Genomic DNA, 18,011 nt, shown 5'->3' with positions numbered 1-18,011 from the left:
GTGGTTGAGATGAGGTATGTGAAAAGCCCCAGGAAGCCTCCTTTCCAAGTGAAAGCTTAGTACCAAGACAGTCCTTATGATAAGGAGGAGTGAGTACTTGAGCCCAGACAGGTGCCTGGGTGACTCAGCCCACCAAAGACTGGTGTCCTCACTAGTATGGAGAGAGATAAATTGGGAAAACTCTGCTGCCATCACGTGTCCATTGGGGAGATAACTGTCTAGCAGAGGTTAAGCATCATTCCCTAAAGGCGGCTGAACCAATGGCCAGTGGATGTACAGAGCCTGCCTGCAGGTGCCCTGTGTGCAGCCACCTGTGTGCGGCGGCCACCTGTGTGCTGGCAGATGCGCTCAGTGAGGTGAGACTTTCATGGGCCCTGATGCACCATAAATGTACCCTCTGGCTCTGACCTTTGCCTGCTGCTTGCCACCCTCTCCTCTTAACCCCCTAGGGAAGAAGTTTCTGAGTCAACAGCATGCTTTAGCAAACTCTTTGAGTTACTCCATCAGGAGCGAAAACTAAAAATGTATTTTGCAGGTAAAGGGGTAAGCCCCGGAGTGCCAACGGAAGCCAAGGAGCTGAGCCATTGAAAGAACAGAGAAGCCTGCAGCCCCCAGGGAACACAGAGGCAGGCTGTTGGGGGATCCCAGGCATGGCCTCGGGCTGGGATGAACGGGGCCCCGGGGGCTCAGCTCCAGGTACAGCACTTGCAAGAGTCACTAAACACCAAGTTTGGGGGACAGCTCTGCTGGAACAGCCGCCCCCCTGCACAGCCGAGGAAACTGAATTTGTCTCTAGGGTTGGGGTAGAGCCCATCAGCTTTGCCCTGGCAGAAGGTGCCTAGCCCTGGGCTGGGTCCCTGCTCTGGCTCAGGAGGCTGGTGCGGCCCAGGTACTTCCTCTTCTGGGCTTCCTGAAGGCAGGGACGGAAGACCTAGAAAGGCAAACAATATTGGCCCAACAGATTCCAAACCACAGGCCAACACACAGCAGCGGGCCCAGGGGGCAGGAGCCCAGCTCTCCACACACCACATCCAGACCTCAGCCACAATTACAGCGGCAGTGCCTGACCTATGCAGGAGTAGGCAGCTGGTGACTATAGACCAGCTGTGACACCTAGCCGTATCCCGGTGAGGGACATTTAGGGGGATCCGCACAACAGGGTGGCACAACAGGGTGAGGGCTGGCTTTCTTCTTGATGGGGGCAAATAGCTGTCCCCAGGCCGAGACCTTTGGAGGGAAATCCTGTTGCCATACCCCAGGTATTGCCAACGAGAAACAGGAAAGGGGCCCGTAAGTGCATAGTTTCCACAGTGTCCACAATTGTTTCCTCAGAGGGACTTGTGGGAGGGGAGGGTGTGCACGCCACTCTCCGAGTTCAGCCTCTGTGCCCCGTACTCACTCAGCTCCTGCTGAAGTGTCCGGATGAGAGGGTACTGGCTCTGGTTACAGAAGGAGCCCGTGAAGTCATCCAAGTCCAGGGCCCAGACCATGGCCCCTCCCAGACCCTTCTGCTTCAGATAGTTGACCTGGGGTGGGGTGTGAGAACAGACGTGGTATTGAAGTATCCCCTGCTGGTTGTTACAGGCGGCTCAGTTACCAGAGGAAATCAGGTCTCCCTGTCCTGAAAGTTCTGAAGCAAGCTTCTTTTTTTTTTTTTGGTCACCCTCAAGATTCCCTGTGGCTGTGTGTTCCCTCAGAGATATTCAGGGCACCATGATGTTTGTCTGTGGAGTGTGTCTGGGAGCTGGCAGGTATGGTGGTCTGGACCTCTTACAGGCCTTACTCTCCTTCATGGGCCCTGCCCTGTTCTGAGCGTCCATCTCTTCCTTCTCCCTGTCTGCCTACGGTTTCCTCCCTGTGTGACTACGTCCTAGGCTTTAGGACTTGCCTCAAGCACACTTCCTCCACACAGCTTCCTCCTGTCTCCTTGAACTGCATCTACTCTTTCTAGATTCCCACAGGCATCCCTGAAAGCCCCTGCCACCATCTGCCCCACGAGGCCTGCTCATAAACAGATGCTGTCTCTTCAGGGTCTGAGGGCCTCTTCTGGGAAGAGGGGCCAGGAAACACATGAAGGAGCCCGTACTGGACAGGATGAGTGTGCCCCAGGTCTGACCAACAGACTGGGTAACGTCCCACCATACCACACGTATTTCTCCTTTCCACGGTGCCTATAGAATTGGTATTTGGGTAAAACACAAATCTTGTGGAGAGGACTACTCATGTAGAGAAACCTCTCTCTCTCTCTGTCTCTCTGTCTGTCTGTCTGTCTGTCTGTCTGTCTGTCTGTCTCTCTCTCTCTCTCTCTGTGTGTGTGTGTGTGTGTAGACTTCCCGTAGGGCCAGCCTCACCTTAGCCCTGAAGCTTTCCGTGTCATCAAACCCCACCCATTGGTTGTCCTGGAAGGCGTAGGGCACCTTCTGGTCCTTGATTCTGTGCTCTCCCTTCCAGGAGCAGACCTGCAGGGACAGAGCTGTGTTAGGGAGGAGGAGGACACTGGTAGGCACAGAGAAGCAGTCCTGCCTGGGCCTTAGGCTTAAAAGCCAAACTAGGCTCATTCTTGTTTATGATTACATCTGTTTCTTAAGGCTTGGGCTATGTCCCATCTGAAACCAGAACATAAAAGGCTCTGCACTGCCTGTTCCTAGAAACAGCAACCATGTCTTTGTTTCAGAATGGTTGCAAGCAGGTCTGTGTTTCAGGGGGTCAGTATGACTAATTTGTTACGCTTAAGTTCTGCTCCTGTAACCCCACCCATTTGGAAACCTCCCTACCCCTGAGCTATAAAAACCTCACCTTCCCCAGGCCTAATGTTGACCTCTTGAACCCTGCTTTGGGGGGGGGTGCAGCTTGTGTACACAAATTAAAGAACCCTGCTTTAATTAATTTGGCCATGATTATTTGGGTCAGTGGTCTTTTTCCTGGCATCTTCGGGATTAACCATACCCGTCCCCCATGCCGAGAGGAGACCAGAGGCTGAAACACTCCCATCTGAGGAAGCCTAGAGAACACAATAGGTTCTGTGGAGTATCCCAGAACTGTGGATTTAGACTTCAGTTATCTGAGCTTCAGGATATTCACAAGGTGGCCAGGATAGGATGGAGTTCTGGCCAGAATTCTCCATGCTTACCACCTTTACTCAGCACCTGCAGAAGTCAGCACCCTCCAGGAGCCCCTGGCCCTCCACCATACTCAGGATAGCTGAAGGCCTTCTTACCTCGAAGTAAGCCAGTATCCCTCCTTCCCTAGTATAGGGGCCTGGAGCACCAGGTCCCGTGGCCGGGGCCCCAACTGTGTGGTCTGATGAGGAGGCCAAGGTGAAGGAGCGCCCATAGGTGGGCATGCCAAGGATCAGTTTGCTGGCAGGCATCCCCTTCTGCAGCCAGAGCCGCACAGCAGCATCCTGGTGGAGAAGGCGGGCCTGGTTAATCTGTCTTTACCTTAGTTCTGGTTGCCTGAGAATGGGACTCTAGAGAGAGCAAAGGGGCAGGGGGGGGGTCTCCTCTGCTGGACCCAAGGCTCTTCATGAGCAACCCATTTATGCCCACCCTCTTTCAATCCCACCTTAGCCCCCTAAACCCTATGAGGGAAGCCCCAAGGTCCAATAGTCATTGGGGGGGGGGTCGGGTTTGGAGCCAGGTAACCATCTGTCAGACAAACAGTCACCAACCAACAGTCCATTGTGTGCCCAGCTCTGTCCTAGAGGCTTGGAATACATCACTGAAGGATGTAGACAGAAATCCCTGCCTCGCTCAGCAAAGTGTTTAGAATAAAACTAATACAAATAGCCTTGTGAATTCAAGGGCTTAATGTGTCTGTGAGCCTAGCAGAGGTGACATGGGAAGCTGTGAGCATTTTCTCTGTCAGCTATTATGGTCGTAAGAGTCCCCTGAGAACAAGATCGGGAACTTGGATCTGTAGGTCCAGGCTCTAACCACCCACCTTTCCACAGTTGTATGGTACTTGGGGGGAGGGGGTAATCCTAGGCCTATGGCTGGGAGAGACATTTGATCTCATTATACTGAGTAAGTACTGAAAGATGAAGATTGGTCCTTCAGGCCTAGACCATGGCTCATTTCCCTCAAGGTGAGTCTAAGCCTCGTAGGTAAAGGGCCATTTTCATTGCACTGATTCCTTTTGGTTGGTCTTGAAGGATTTACCCGTGATTGAATCCCAGTTTTCTGAGAGAAAAACTCAGGTCGCCCTGAGTTTGTTTGGACAGGAGACTACTCTGATTGGAAGGAAGCAACCCGCAGACACACAGTGCCCCAAGGAGTCCCGTGGTCAAAGGGAAAGACCTTCTTCTCCAGGCCAGAGGATACCAAGCCGTGGGGCTTCAGCCCCTTGTGCCAGTCGGTTTCCTGTCTCCCGCTTGGCTGAGCTACTTAGTGTCCTTCCAGATGAGGCGAGCCGTGGGGTGTGATGTGACCTCAGCCCACAGTATGGACTTTGTGAATGAGTCAGGGAGATAAGGGCGTCCCAGTCCAGCCAACACAGAGGTACAGGACGCCAAAAGCATTCTAATTTAGGGCGCATTAAGAAAGAGAAATGGCCTGGCTGCTCTTGACTCGTAGGTGTAGACTGGGTTTATGGCAAGTGTCCAGACTTCTCAGGAGAAGGAGCTGGGCAGGACAATACAACCGCAGTCTAAGACCAGCCTGCTGCTCTCTGAGGCTGGGGAGTTCCTCCCTTAGTGATGCTCTCGTTGGTGTTATCAACCTTGGGCAAGGGATGAGGATGTGAAAGGCGTGAGAGCCCTGTTGGCGGGAAAGTCAAGTTCCTAGGAGGCTTCCCCAATCCCCTGTGACTTGCTCTGTTATCTAAGATGCTGCAGAGAAGTGAGGCTGGACCCCCAGGAGATCAGGACAGGAGAGTGACAAGCGAAGGCAACGGTGAAATTCTGGTCTCTTACTGTCTCACTTGGTTTTCTTTTCCACTAGGGGCTTGGGGCTCAAGTGAGGCCCCTGAGCAGGCCCCGCTGGACAGAGGGCCTGTCCAGCGCACTGACCCCTTACCACACTGAGCCTTGAGGCTGCCTCACTCTCTTCTTGCCTCTTGTAGAGGGGGCTGTTGTGTCCTGTGGTCTTTTCCCAGGAGCCGTGGAAGTCATAGGCCATAAGGTTGATGAAATCCAAGCTCCTGCAGGAGGGCGTAGGAGGTGGGAATGTGGGTGGGAGATGAGGACGGGGCCTCCCCCCCTCCCCCCCCCCCCGCTTCCCTTAGTGTGTGGATGGGGAGGCAGTGTAGCCGCTTCCCTTAGTGTGTGGATGGGGAGGCAGTGTAGCCGCTTCCCTTAGTGTGTGGATGGGGAGGCAGTGCAGGGACGAGAGGCTCACTTCTGGCTCTGTTTATGACATTCTGCATCCCGTACTCTTAGCCGGTGGGGTTGGCCATTGTCTTTGGTGCCCCCCCCCCCCACTTACTGTCCCTTCATCACCCTCAGGTGCTTCCTGTTCTGTGCAAGAAAGCTGGTTTGATTTTGCCATTCTGGAAGCAATCTAGCTCAGTGCATCCTGAGCTTTGTATTACGCAAGTCCCCGGAGAAGCTCACTAAAATGTAGGTTCTTACTCAGCAGGCTACATTTCTAACAGATTTTCAAATGTTCCCCCCATACACACACACACACACACACACACACACACACACACACAGAGAGAGAGAGAGAGAGAGAGAGAGAGAGAGAGAGAGAGACACATAGACACACACACACACACACACCTATGTAGCTGGCCTGGAACTCATTGTGTAGCGCACAATGGTTTCAAACTCATGGGGACCCATCAGCCTTCACCTCCTGAGTGCTGGGAATAAAGGCGCTCACCACCACACCAGCTCTCAAGGGTCATAGGGGCTGCAGCTGTGCATACCACACAATGGAGCTAACATGTGACCTCCCATAGTCTTGGAGATGCTTCCAGACTTTGCTCTCCCTCCCTGCCCCAAAGGTATTTCCTTAACAGTGAGTTCCCAAGGAAGAAAAGAAAAAACACCCCCACACCACACACACACACACACACACACACAAAGAAGATCTGTAATAATGGAGTAGCAGATACAGAAAATGGACTTCCCAGACACCCATTAGCCATGTCTTTTTGTGGTTGTTATTGTTTGTTTGTTTTTTCAAGACAGGTTTTCTCTGTGTAGCCCTGGCTGTCCCGGAACTCACTCTGTAGACCAGGCTGGCCTTGAACTCCCATGTGCTGGGATTAAAGGCATGCACTACTACCTCCTGGCTGAAAGCCACGTCTTTGAGACAAAGATCTGCTCCATTTCCGGGAAGCTCAACCACCCTGAGCATTCCCGGCCTTGGAGGGCATGGGGTCTAAGTAGACCACCTGATACTCACAGAGCAATCTTGTCCACCTCATAGCCAGCATCCACGTGGTCTTGCCCAGCTGGGACAGCTGCGGTCAGAAGAAGTTGTTCCTTCCCTGAGCTCTGGGCTTCCTTCTGGAAGGCTGTGGCCAAGTCCTGTGGATGAATGCAGAATGGTGGCTAGGGCAGAAGCTAGCAGGACCCTCCACCTTATCACCCCTCCCCACCCCCACACACCCATAGGAGTTCATACTCTGGAGTCTGAAGCTGCTGCTCCTGGGGGCCCAGCAGCTCTCAAACACTGGGGCCACCACCCTGAGTCACTTGGCAGACTGGGTGACTCTAGTCCCGCCTAGCCATACTTGCAGCAAGGCTGTGAATCTCTCTTTGTCTACTGCTGGGCTCCCGCGGCTCCCTGGGTACTCCCAGTCAAGGTCAAGGCCATCGAAATCATGAGTACGCAGGAACGTGATGGCTGAGTTGGCAAAGGTCTGCCTGTTGCTGGCTGTGGCCACCATATCTGTGAACCTGCAAAATGATGGGAGGGTTGTGGCCTGCCGTCTTGCCCTGGGGCAAGTAGGAAAGTACTCAAGATCCCAATCTGTGTTTACACCAGGAAGGGCTCTAAGATGGCTGCCCAGGTTAGGGGCCTGCTTAAGGAAAGGAACAATAAACGTGTTTTCTAACCCCTGAAGTCAATGTCATCAGAGCTGCTCCAATCCCTTGCAGCCCCCTGAGCTGTCTCACTGTCAATCAGAGCTACCCCACCCCCTACTCTCCAGACTCCTTTGGAACAGTTAGGGGACAAGCAGTGACAGCAACCAGGAGCTGGGACCCTGGGAACCTTCTGGGTGAGTTCCCTGGCAGGTTAGGTGGAGGGAGGGCTGTGTGCTGGGACTAACCTTTGGACCTTTCCGAGATCCTCCAATTCCACATTGGCCCGGGGACACCTTTCCCCCATCATCCCTCTTGGTTCTATTTTTATTAACTTTTAACTTTTAAATTAATGGTGTTAATTCTTAGGTCTGTGTCTCTGGGAATACCAAGCTAAAAACCGTAACAATGTTAATTTTTTAAAAAAAGTGTTATTTTGGGAAGTTGAGTCATAACATTTATTAGATTCTCAAAAAGTCTCTTTGTCCAAAAAAAAAAATAAATTTTTTTTTTAACTATATAAAGCTTTGGGAACTATATCGTCTAGATTTTTAAGGAGATTTCTAGCTTCATTATTTTCATAAATAAAAAATATCACAGATGTGGACAATACTTTGGCAGCCAAGCTCAGCGTCACTGACGTGATAGCCCATTCAGCACTCGGAAGGCACTGTGTACTGTCTGAGATCCCTGGTCCCCTCTACCCCCACTTCAAGGAGGAGGAGACAGAGGCTGGAGTGGTCAGAGCGCTCAGCTGTTTTAAATTCTGGCCTTCTGATAAGACTGGGTCTATGGCAACCTGAAGCCAAGCCTGAGCCACTGCCATCCTATCCTGATGAGGGCCTAGAACCATTTAGAAAAGGCTCCCTGGTCCAGGACCCTGCCCCTTGCCATGCTTTGGCCTGGCCTACTTTCCCTGAGGAGGGCTCTGCCTGCCAGCGCAACACACTCCCATCCACAGGCTTCTGCCAGCCGCTTGTCCATGTCCACTCACTTCTGGGTACCAAAGTTCCAGCCCCCGATGGACAGCAAAGTCTTCAGCTTGGGATTCCTGAGAAGACAAGAGATGTGCAAGGCTGTGTCTCACCAGCTCCTGGACTGGCAAGACCGTGGGTGGAAGGGACAGCAGGAACAGGCCTGAGCATGCATCGAGCCCTGTGCACACAGCCCGTGCTGAGTGCCTCGAGAGGTGGAGATTGGGAGAGGGAAGACATGTGTGTGACACTGAGGGCCCTGCGTGTAGCTGGAGCAGCACCACACAGGGGCACGTGCGCAAAGAACTAGGAGATAAGTAACCAGGGTCCTCAGAGGGGCTTCGTAAAGTAGCTCAAGACAGATGCATTCTAGGGCATGCCCAAGAGGAAGAAAATTCCCGAGGAAGAACCAGTTATGCAATGATCTTCATTAGATTGAAGGACCCTTCACAATTCTCTCATCTACCCCATCTCTTCTATACAAGCACAGGTAAGCAGGGCGCGGGGGCGGGCCAGAATGCAGGTCGGTTGAGGGGAGGGCAATCTGTCCATCCATCACCCCACCCGCCCACCCTTTGGCTCACATCTTCTTCAGGCCGTTCAGCTCCTGGTAGAAGAGTTTGTCATTCCACTCTATAGATCTGAGCTGGTGATTGTCCATCCCAGCAAAGGCATAGACGAGATGAGTACACAGGTTGGGGTCTACATCCTTGGGTAAGAATCGAGCTGACCCCGGTCGGTACTGGGCCCAGTTGGTGAAGTAGCAGACCAGTTTTGTAGCAGAGCCTGACCAGTAAGGGGGGTGGAGAGAATGTCGGTCAGAAGAGCCCCCGGGAACTGGTGGTCCCTGCTGCAGGTAGACAAGGCCCACGGGTGTCTTATGTACCTAGGCTGAGGGCTGACTGCAGAAAGCAATGTGACTCGCTTTTGTTTGGGCAAGCATCTCACAGTTAGGACAGCATTCACATAGGTTGGTCATGGGGGCCACGGGCCACCTGTCATCGGCAGAACCCTCATTACAAGCTCCTTTCACCATGAGCAAACCAAGGTTCATGAGCAAGGAGACTTCTGTCTGCATGGCCCCTGGGAGGACAGAACAGGGGGCTTGGATGCTGGTCTCCTGACCCTGTGATAACCAGGTCCCTCGGGTCAGGGCCCACTCGAAGGCTTCCTTATCTTCTCCAGGCCCTGGAACCCCAGGCAGCCCTAGGCGGCCCCATCACAAGGCCCAAGGGGAGTTAACGTGACATGTTCTTTTGCCAAAGGAAGAGAGGTGGAACCTTCCAAACACAGCTGGGAATACTTCACAATGCCAATTAAAATGCAAATGTGTGAAATAGCAGGGCGGGGCCGTTCCAGTTACAGGCCTTGGTTCATGTTTCTTTAATCTTCCATTAAAGCAGTTTGCATTTATTTGTTTCTCCTTGTAGAGAGACAGCCTACATTTATCAATGTCATGGCTAAGGTTCTCTTAAAAAGCCTGTATCATGCAGGAAAGTTGAGAGGTAGCTTGTGTCTGGTGTCCTTATAACGTGTGAACAGCTGCAGGGGGGGGGGGCTCTGTGCCCAGTGGGCTAATGCTGATGGTCCCTTGGAGGGCAGCCTGGAGCCAGGACCAGGGCATCAGGGAACAAGAATTTCTGTCTCCATCCCTGCAACAGACAAACTCTGGGTCCATCTCCATTGGTCCTAGAGCGTCTGGGTTCTCTGGGGCCTCTTGCTATGCAGTCTGGAATGCAGTATCTGATGCCAGAGACCTGTGGAGTGGTGAGCTTGGTGTCTACGCCCTAGAACTTGCTTTTGTCTCAACAGGATCTCTTTACAACCTCCCAACTGTCTCTCTGTGTGCATCCAGTGTCAGCGAGAAGGCGGGGGAGGGGACATGGGTGCAAAGTGGGAGTTCTGTTCATAAAGATCCCCACCCTGAGCACGTGGTCAACTCTGAAAGAGAACCTTTGGGTCGTCAGGCAATGGCTCCCTCAGAAATAACCCAGGAATGGAGCTTGTTGGAAGGACTGTGTGTACAAGGATTGTGGAATTCTTCGTAGCAAAGGAAAGAAAGAGGAGATCAAGCTAGAAAAGACACCCCCAGGACCACACAGGAAGGAATCAGGAGGCTGGTGTGGAGACGCATCTCACAACTGTACATCAAGTGCTACAAGTACCTTTTTAGACAACAGAGGCAGTATGGTGGTTAGGAGAAAGCAGACCTCCCGGTACGCCAGCCTGCTGCTCATATAACCCAGCTTCCTCCTCTTGGAGTGGGGACATCTGCCCACACAGTGTGTCCCACAGTGCTGACCCAGGGCGAACTCTGCTCAGGCTGCTTACAGACGTTAGTTCCTAGACCACACAGCCTTCTTACTGTGCTATGCTGATGTAGCCTGGAAGCAGCTGGGGCTTCGTTTGGCTTTTGGAGCAATCACTACCTTTCATGGGCGCCTGCCTGACCCCTCGTGTGAGACCAAGAGGGGAGATGAGCACCCAGTTATAAGCCTACTGTGCCTGGCATCTTCAGAACAAGAGCCTGAGAGGCCAGCATCCCTGGACCACTGGTGCTCAGCAAGTAGGTGGGGTGGAAAGGGACCTGGGAGTCTGAGTTGCTGAAATGCCTGGGAGATCTCTTAGATCTTTTTGTTTGACGTGAGAATCCCTTCTGACTCTCTTCAGCTCCACACCCATCAGCAAATGCAAGCACAAATGTCCTCGCTGAGCTCCAGGGCTGGGACCACAGGGCTGGACTTGGCTTCCCTTACCTCTGGCTTCAGAGTCTGTGGGATAAAAAGCTTAAGGCAAGAACTATAGAAATGTGATGCATACTAGAAAGTGTACAATGCCATGAGAACAGATATAGGAGCGAGGAATCTCGTGGGGACTCGAGAGAGGAGGACACACCTGGTCCTATGGCCCGGAAGCAATCAGCTAATGGTGAGGATGTAAAAATCTCCTTAGAAGAAAGAATGGTGGGACTTTTAGGGAAACAAAGGCAATTGCAGGGACCTGAGCTTTGAAAGTTACTTCTTCTGGTCTGGCAAGAGCCCATGTGTGTGTGGGTGTGTGTAATGGCTGGAATGGAGGAGTATAACAGAAACTGGGTGTTTGTGTGTATGTGCATGTATGTGTGCGTGTGTGTGCATGTGTGTGTATGTGAATGTGCATGTAGTGGCTAGAATGGGGGAATATAGCAGAAATAGGGATGGGCTGAAGGATGGAGTACTGGCATTAAAACAAGGTGTCACTTACCACAGGGGACCATCAACAGAGTCATCACACCTGATAATCCAAGAAAAGAAACAGAGGTCAGGATGCCGTTGTCATGGCCACAGGCCCAGGCCTCACGCACTGGCTGAGGCAGAGTGGGTGTAGGTGTCCAAGTAAAGCTGGTTTCATACGAATGGAACTTTCTCCTTCCAGAGAAGACTCAGGAGGAAACTGATCATCTCTCTACCTACACTGAACAGCCAGGGGCCTGTTTCCACCCAGACTTCATCCCAGAAGCTGATGCAAGTTTCCATGGCTATCAGGACGCTCTACGGTCTCAGCGGAGACTGCTGTGGATTTAGGAGGATTACGGGAAAACAGCAGACAAGTGAGGTGTGCAGAGAAAAAGCACCTCTGTGAAATGAGAGGAAAACCCATCCCAGAGCTAGGAAGAGCCTGCCTGGAAGGGCTGGGCAAGAGACCCCATCTTCTGATGGGTTTGGTACCCAGTCCCTCTGGTCCTGAAGAGACTGAGATTCAATAGCAGCCTAGGGCTGGCAGAAGCCCTCAAAGAATTTGTTTCCATCTTTCTGGTAACCTTCAATTTTATTTTTAATCTAAAAAAAAATCTGCATGAAATTTGCAGGAAGAGGCTGGTGGTAAGATCACTTACTCCTCTTGCAGAGGACCTGAGTTCAACTCCCAGCACCCACGTCAGATGGCTCACAACTGCCTATGATCCGCTTCGAGGGATCTGATGTCCTCTTCTGGCCACTGTGGGTACCTGGGTACCCACACATACACAAATAAAATAAATTATAAATATATGATATACATAAGTAAACTAATATTCTATTTTGTAAGAACACCTAGTGTTCTTGGCCCCAGGCTACCTTCTCGGAGGACAAGCCATAGGGAAGGTGACCTTTGGGTGCTGCTTCTTGGACCTAAGTACTCAGGAGGGGAAGGACACCCAGTACCAGGGCTCACCCACTGCATTTCTGGGAAAGGGCCTATGGAAGGACTCTCCCCTTGCAATACAAACACTCTTGGACTAAAAGCATAGTTAAGCTAGGAGGCAGGGACAGATGGAACGAACCAAGGATCTTCCCAGCCCTTTCCTTCCTTGCACAGTATGAGGAAGCCACAGGCCATGCACACCCGTGGTTCTTGGGGCCCAACCCTCTCTTCCTGTCCAAGACCACGCACCTGCCCAGGCCATGAGCTGCACCATGATGCTGGCTCTGGAAGATGTCAGCTCCATGCACACCAACTCCACGGATCGCGCTCTGCTCTTATCTGACTGGCCAGCTGTTGCACAGTCAGGAGTGTTGAAATGGGTGCCTGAGGGAGGATAGAAATGGCTGTGGGTGGTAGATGGAGACCTAGGATGCCCAGTGGCCTGGGTTGAGAAAATATGACACATTGATCTTTTGCAGTTCTTGCTTTTCTGGATGGAGGGGTGAAAAGTGGACAGATGTTTGCTATTGCCAAATCAGGAGGCACCGAGAAGAAATGGGAAGGGTACACAGGCTTCCTGTTGGCCAAGAATGACTCTGCTTTGTGTGGGTTGGCCTCATGCCATCCAGGAGAAGACAAGGGACTCACAGGCCGAGGCAGCTGTGGGCTAGAGTATGTCTCCTGGTCTTCCCCAGCCTTCTCTTGAGCTTAAGTTCCTCCATCTGTAAGAAGTCATTTCACAGTGGGTTATTGTTATTGTTTTTTTTTTTAACTCTCTGCATGATACTAATTTGTTTTACCCATGATTGAGGGAATATCCACAATGATAAATAGCAGTTAAAGATTCATCAGTAGTCAAGACCTGTACTGTGCTAACTCCTGCAGCTTCCGCAACGAACTGGCACTCTTAAAACAGCAGGGAGGTTCTTCTCTCCTGGCTCTGGAGAGAGCAGCAGAATGGCTGTGTGGTGGGGCTGTGATGTCTCAGGGGACTCTGGAGGACTTTCATCTTCCAGCTCTGGTGACTTGGATTATCCCTTGGTCTGTGGCAGCACATCCCTGCCCTGCCTGCCTCCGTAACTCGTGGCCTTTCTCTGCATCCTGGTGTGTCTAAGGACACTGATCCAGTGTCCCCCAACTCGGATTCCTTTCCTTCTTTGCCTCACAAAGACTTTTACTGCAAGCCAGGTCACAGCCTGGGGTTCTGGGTTCTGGTAGGGGTATATTTTTATTATTATTGTTTTTATTAAATATCTGCTTCAGCAGTTTCATACATGTATGCTGGTTACTCTTATTCCTCTCTCTCTCATCTATTGTATTAGTTCTTTGAGAATTTCACACATTGTATTTTGATTATACTTACCTCTCCCAACTCATCTCACGTCCGCCTCTGATCTAATAATTTTGTGTCTCCTCTTTCTATTTCTCCTCTTTTCTATCAAGTCTGCCCGTATACTCTTAGATGTGTGACCTTCTCCTATGACTTGGGCCACCTACAAGGGGCCACACCTTTAAAGAAACTGTCTCTCCCTGCAGTTACTAATTGCCCATAGCTCCTCCCCTAGGGGTGGTCTTTGTGCCCACCTCCTCTCTCTGAGCCTTTGGAAAAGCGAGTGTGATATCGCTATCCCATCGACAGTAACCTACTCTCTGCATCTTGCCAGTCACGGGCATCTGTGTTAGTCATCAACTACTGAAGGAAGAAACTTCTCTCAAGAGGGCTGAGAGGAGCAAAAATCTATGGGTATGATTATAAGTTGGTTTAGTACTGTCTTAGTTTGGGTTTTCGTTGCTGCGAAGAGACACTATGACCACAGCAACTCATAACGATAACATTTCCTTGAGGTGGCTCACCTACAGTTTTGGCGGTTCAGTTCATGGGGAGCATGGCAGCGTGCATGCAGATGTGGTGTTGAAAGTCCTACATCTTGCAGGCAACAGGAAGTAGACTGAGACACTGGGCGATAGCCTAAGCATAGGAAACCTTAAAGCCTGCCCACACAGTGGCATACTTCTTCAACATGGCCATACCTGCCCCCCGAAAAGCCACACCTCCAAATGGGGGCCAGTTACATTCAAACCACCAAAAGGACTATGTCCATTTAGTAGAAAAATAGAAGGTTCTCCTCTGGGACTTCTGACCTGTCTAGCCACGGGTTCTTGGCACCAACAACTTGTGAAACAGGTTTAAATCCAGGTTAGTTATTCCAATGCTATGCTTCTTTTGACCGAGTAGGCATGTCTTTCCAGGCCAGTAGTTATTGTAGGCCTGAGTTACAGTGGGATGTGACTGATAATTATTTTTCCTCTCTAGCAGCCTACCTAGCCCCTTGCAACACTGTGAGAGCCCTCCAGTAGGGATGGGCCTCTGGATGAGTGTGATAGCAGCTTGATTTGCATATGTCCCATGACTCAGGTGTGTGGTGTCTTCAGCAACACGGCCTTCCTTGCCATCAAGTTCTAGAGGGTAACCAAGAGCATCTGGCAGCTGCCTGGAATGGTTGGAGGTCTATGGGACATCACTACCCAACATCTCTAAAAGAGGTTATCCATTCCTGGGACTGGGATTTTTGTTTTATTTGCCTGTGGAGTCTAGTCTGGGCTTTGCCACTCTGTGTTTCCATTTAAATTTCATATGGCAGCTTCTACGGTAACAATGACAGTACTTCTGTAGGAATAAAGTGGTTTCCAAATGACTTTGTCAAAAGGTCTTTAGTGTCAGTTTTCCTTCCCTGCATTCCCTCCTCCACTCTCCTCTCCCATCTCCTCCCCCAATTTAACCCTTTCCTTCCTACTATCCCCCTTTAATGCTCTCCTTCCTTGAAACTCCGCCTCCACCTTAGCCTTTTACTGATTTCCTGGCCTCTATGGGTACTCCAAATGAAACCCATATATGTGAAGATGTTTTCATAAACTAGAGAAAATATACCGTTTGTCTTTCTGGGTTTGGGTTACCTCATTCAGAATGACTGTTTTTTTAACTACACCCATTTAACTGATAATTTTATAATTTCATTTCTCTCTCTCTCTCTCTTCCTCTCTCTCTCTCTCTCTGTCTCTCTTGTGGTTTTTCAAGACAGGGCTTTTCTGTAGCTTTGGAACCTGTCCTGGAATTAGCTCTGTAGACCAGGCTGGCCCTGAACTCACTGAGATCCACCTGCCTCTGCCTCCCGAGTGCTGGGATTAAAGGCGTGCGCCACCGACGCCCGGCCATTTTATTTATTTATTTTTTAACATCTGCGTAATATTGCATTGTATAAATGTACCACAATTTATCAGTGATGGGCATCTAAGTTGTTTCTGATTCTTGGCTACTGTGAGTATAGCTGCAGGGAACATGGATGGGCAGGTATGTTTGTAACAGGATATAGAGTCCTTCATGTATGTGTCCAACAGTGATATAGCTGGATCATGTGGTAAATCTATTTCTAGATTTTTGAGGAAACTCTGGACTGTTTTCCATAGTAATTGCACCAGTCTGTACTCCCACCAGCAATGAATAAGTGTTCCCCTTTCCCCATTCACGCCAGAGTTTGTCACTGATTTTTGTTTTTTCCTTATAATCTTAGCCATTTTGCCTGGAGTAAGAAGAAATCTCAAAGTCGTTTTAATTTGTATATCCCTGATGGCAAAAGAATGTTGAGAATTAAAAAAAAAAAATATTTGTGAGCCATTTGTATTTCAGCTTCTGAGAACTTTCTATTTTTTTAAATTTTTTTTTCAAGACAGGGTTTCTCTGTGTAGCCCTGGCTGTCCTGGAACTCATTATGTAGACCAGGCTGGCTTCAAACTTACAAAGATCTTCTTACCTCTGTCTCCCAAATGCTGGGATTAAAGGCATGCACCATCTTAAAATGGGTTGTTTACCTGATGCTTAGTTTTTTTTTACTTCTTTGTATAGTCTAGATACGAACCCTTGGATGTATAACTGGTAAAGTGTTTTGTTTTGTTTGTTTTTTTTTTTTAACATTTTGTAGGCTATACCTCTTCTCTCAAATGCTGGTGTCCTTTGCTGTACAAAAGGCTTTTATTTTCTGAGATCCCATTTATTAATTGTTGGCCATAATGCCTACACTACCAGGATCCTGTTCAAAAGCCCTTTCCTGTGCCAGTGAGTTGATGAGCAGCAAAAAAAAAAAAAAAAAAGATAGATTCTGTTTTCTAATCCGACCTGTTAGTGTCTTTGTGTAGAGGAATTGAGGTCATTGTTGAAAGATGTGCATGAACTCCTACAGGGTTGCTGCTTTTGTGTTTTCTCAGATCTCTTGATCTGAAGAGAACTATAAACACACTCAAGAGGTCACAGGGAACAATAAACAAGGCAGAGATACCTAGATTCCCCATCCGTCTTCCAGCCTGGCATCCTCCGCTCCCTACAAGTCCCTCTCCCTCATTCATGTCTCTCTGTCTTGTTTTATGACACACTTGTTTAATGAGGGCCACTGGAGCCTGATAGGCTCACCTGTAAACCTATAGCTGAAGACCATGAATGATTGCTCTCTGAAACAATTACCTAAATTTGTTTCAGTATAATAAAAACTCGTCAGTCAGAAATTGAGATAAAGGCCTGATAAGTCCAAGGTTGACCCACCAGCCTGGGAAGTCCCCCAGAAATCCTTTCTCCTTCCTCTCTTCCTGTCCTCTCTAGGAGACTTCTAGGAACTCTAAGGCACACAGTGTTCTGCCTGTACACCAGGAGAGGGCACTAGATCTCATTTGCAGATGGTTGTGAGCCACCATGTGGGTGCTGGGAGCTGAACTCAGGACCTCTGGAAGAACAGCCAGTGTTCTTAACCTCTGAGCCATCTCTCCAGCCCCCGTCCTTTAATTTAAGGTGGCTTTATTGGCGCAACAGCTCTTCCCTGAGAATCCACCAGTAGCCAATAATTCAGCAGGCTTGTAAGCCCCTCCCTTTCCTGTTAGATGACAAGCTCAGTTTTGTGCAGGCCTAGTGAAGGCAACTGCAGCTGCTGTTGCAGATACCATGGTGCCCTGGCCAGAAGACAGCGTTCCATAGCCTTGTCCCTGCCCCAACCCCTGACACAGCTATTCAGGGGACTATAAAGCTGTGTGTGCGCGCGTGTGTGTGTGTGTGTGTGCACGTGCCCGTGTGTGTGTGAGGCACGGCTCTAACGAAGTGATGGCCAGACCTGACTCTAACAGACATCAGGGAGTAACAACAGGTCCCTGATGGAGGCTGAGAGCAGGAGGCAGGCCCACAGCAGGTAAATCTGTGGAGCATAGTTCCCAGGGATAAACCAGAATACCACTCAAGTAAAAGGGTCTCAGTCCCCAATCCAGGTCACCTTCTGTAGAAGAGCGATCTTTGGCCCCTCTGACGCGCTCTTCACAGCTCCAGCTCCCAAGCCTTTGTTTCCCTGTTCTTTCCTAGGAACTCCCTCTTAGCCCTTGCATCTCACAGAGAACACTGTGCCTCACACAACCTTCCCCAACTTCTACTTAACAGCAACATTAAAGAAAGCGCTAGTGTTTAGACAGGCAGAGCGGTGTGTGTGTGTGTGTGTGTGTGTGTGTGTGTGTGTGTGTGTGTGTCCCGGTGGATTCTCCAAGAAATTACTTTGGGGCTTTAAACCCTCTGGGTCCCTCTTTCCTCTCCCAGGAGCTCCTCCCCAAACAAATGCAAACACATCTAGTGTCTTCAAGACCAGTCCCCAGTCCCTGCAGAAGAGCAGCTCCCTTCCTGGTTAGCAACCATCTAGCTGGCAGAGCTGGTTAGTCGCAGCTTCCTCTCGCTGTTTCCTCCCCTGTAAAGGCAGTCTGTCTTTTTGGCTGTGCTTTAGACCAATGGACCAGGTGTGAAAGGGCTTTGCGCTTGGCCAGGACCCAGGCAGGTCTCTTTGAGATGCAGCATCTGTGGTGTCTGATGTCACGCTATCCCCCTC

General features: G+C 50.3%; 1 protein-coding gene across 1 annotated transcript; it reads right to left on the bottom strand.

The window, feature by feature from the left end:
* Positions 1-455: 455 nt before the first annotated feature.
* On the bottom strand, positions 456-12,580 carry Chit1 (chitinase 1). The gene is made up of 11 exons (XM_051204121.1): positions 12,358-12,580; positions 11,191-11,220; positions 8,532-8,733; positions 7,968-8,024; positions 6,682-6,847; positions 6,351-6,475; positions 5,016-5,139; positions 3,218-3,403; positions 2,352-2,459; positions 1,400-1,526; positions 456-931 (listed from the first exon to the last, which is right to left on the bottom strand). Exons 1-11 carry the CDS (start codon positions 12,572-12,574, stop codon positions 687-689), a joined length of 1,587 nt encoding a protein of 528 aa, XP_051060078.1. The 5' UTR covers positions 12,575-12,580; the 3' UTR covers positions 456-686.
* Positions 12,581-18,011: the final 5,431 nt, after the last annotated feature.

Source organism: Phodopus roborovskii, unplaced genomic scaffold (assembly GCF_943737965.1).
Source record: "Phodopus roborovskii unplaced genomic scaffold, PHOROB, whole genome shotgun sequence".
Lineage (NCBI taxonomy): Eukaryota > Metazoa > Chordata > Mammalia > Rodentia > Cricetidae > Phodopus > Phodopus roborovskii.
This window is presented reverse-complemented; position numbering and strand designations above follow the sequence as displayed.

What these genes read in the sequence shown, in the direction of transcription:
- Chit1 (XM_051204121.1), bottom strand. Translation starts at nt 12,574, where the DNA reads ATGTGTCATATTTTCTCAACCCAGGCCACTGGGCATCCTAGGTCTCCA. An exon ending in CTGAACGGCCTGAAGAAGAT is followed by an intron (nt 8,025 to 8,531) that starts GTGAGCCAAAGG and finishes TTGTCTTCTCAG; the next exon opens with GAATCCCAAGCTGAAGACTT. An exon ending in CAGCCTCAAGGCTCAGTGTG is followed by an intron (nt 3,404 to 5,015) that starts GTAAGGGGTCAG and finishes CTTCTCCACCAG; the next exon opens with GATGCTGCTGTGCGGCTCTG.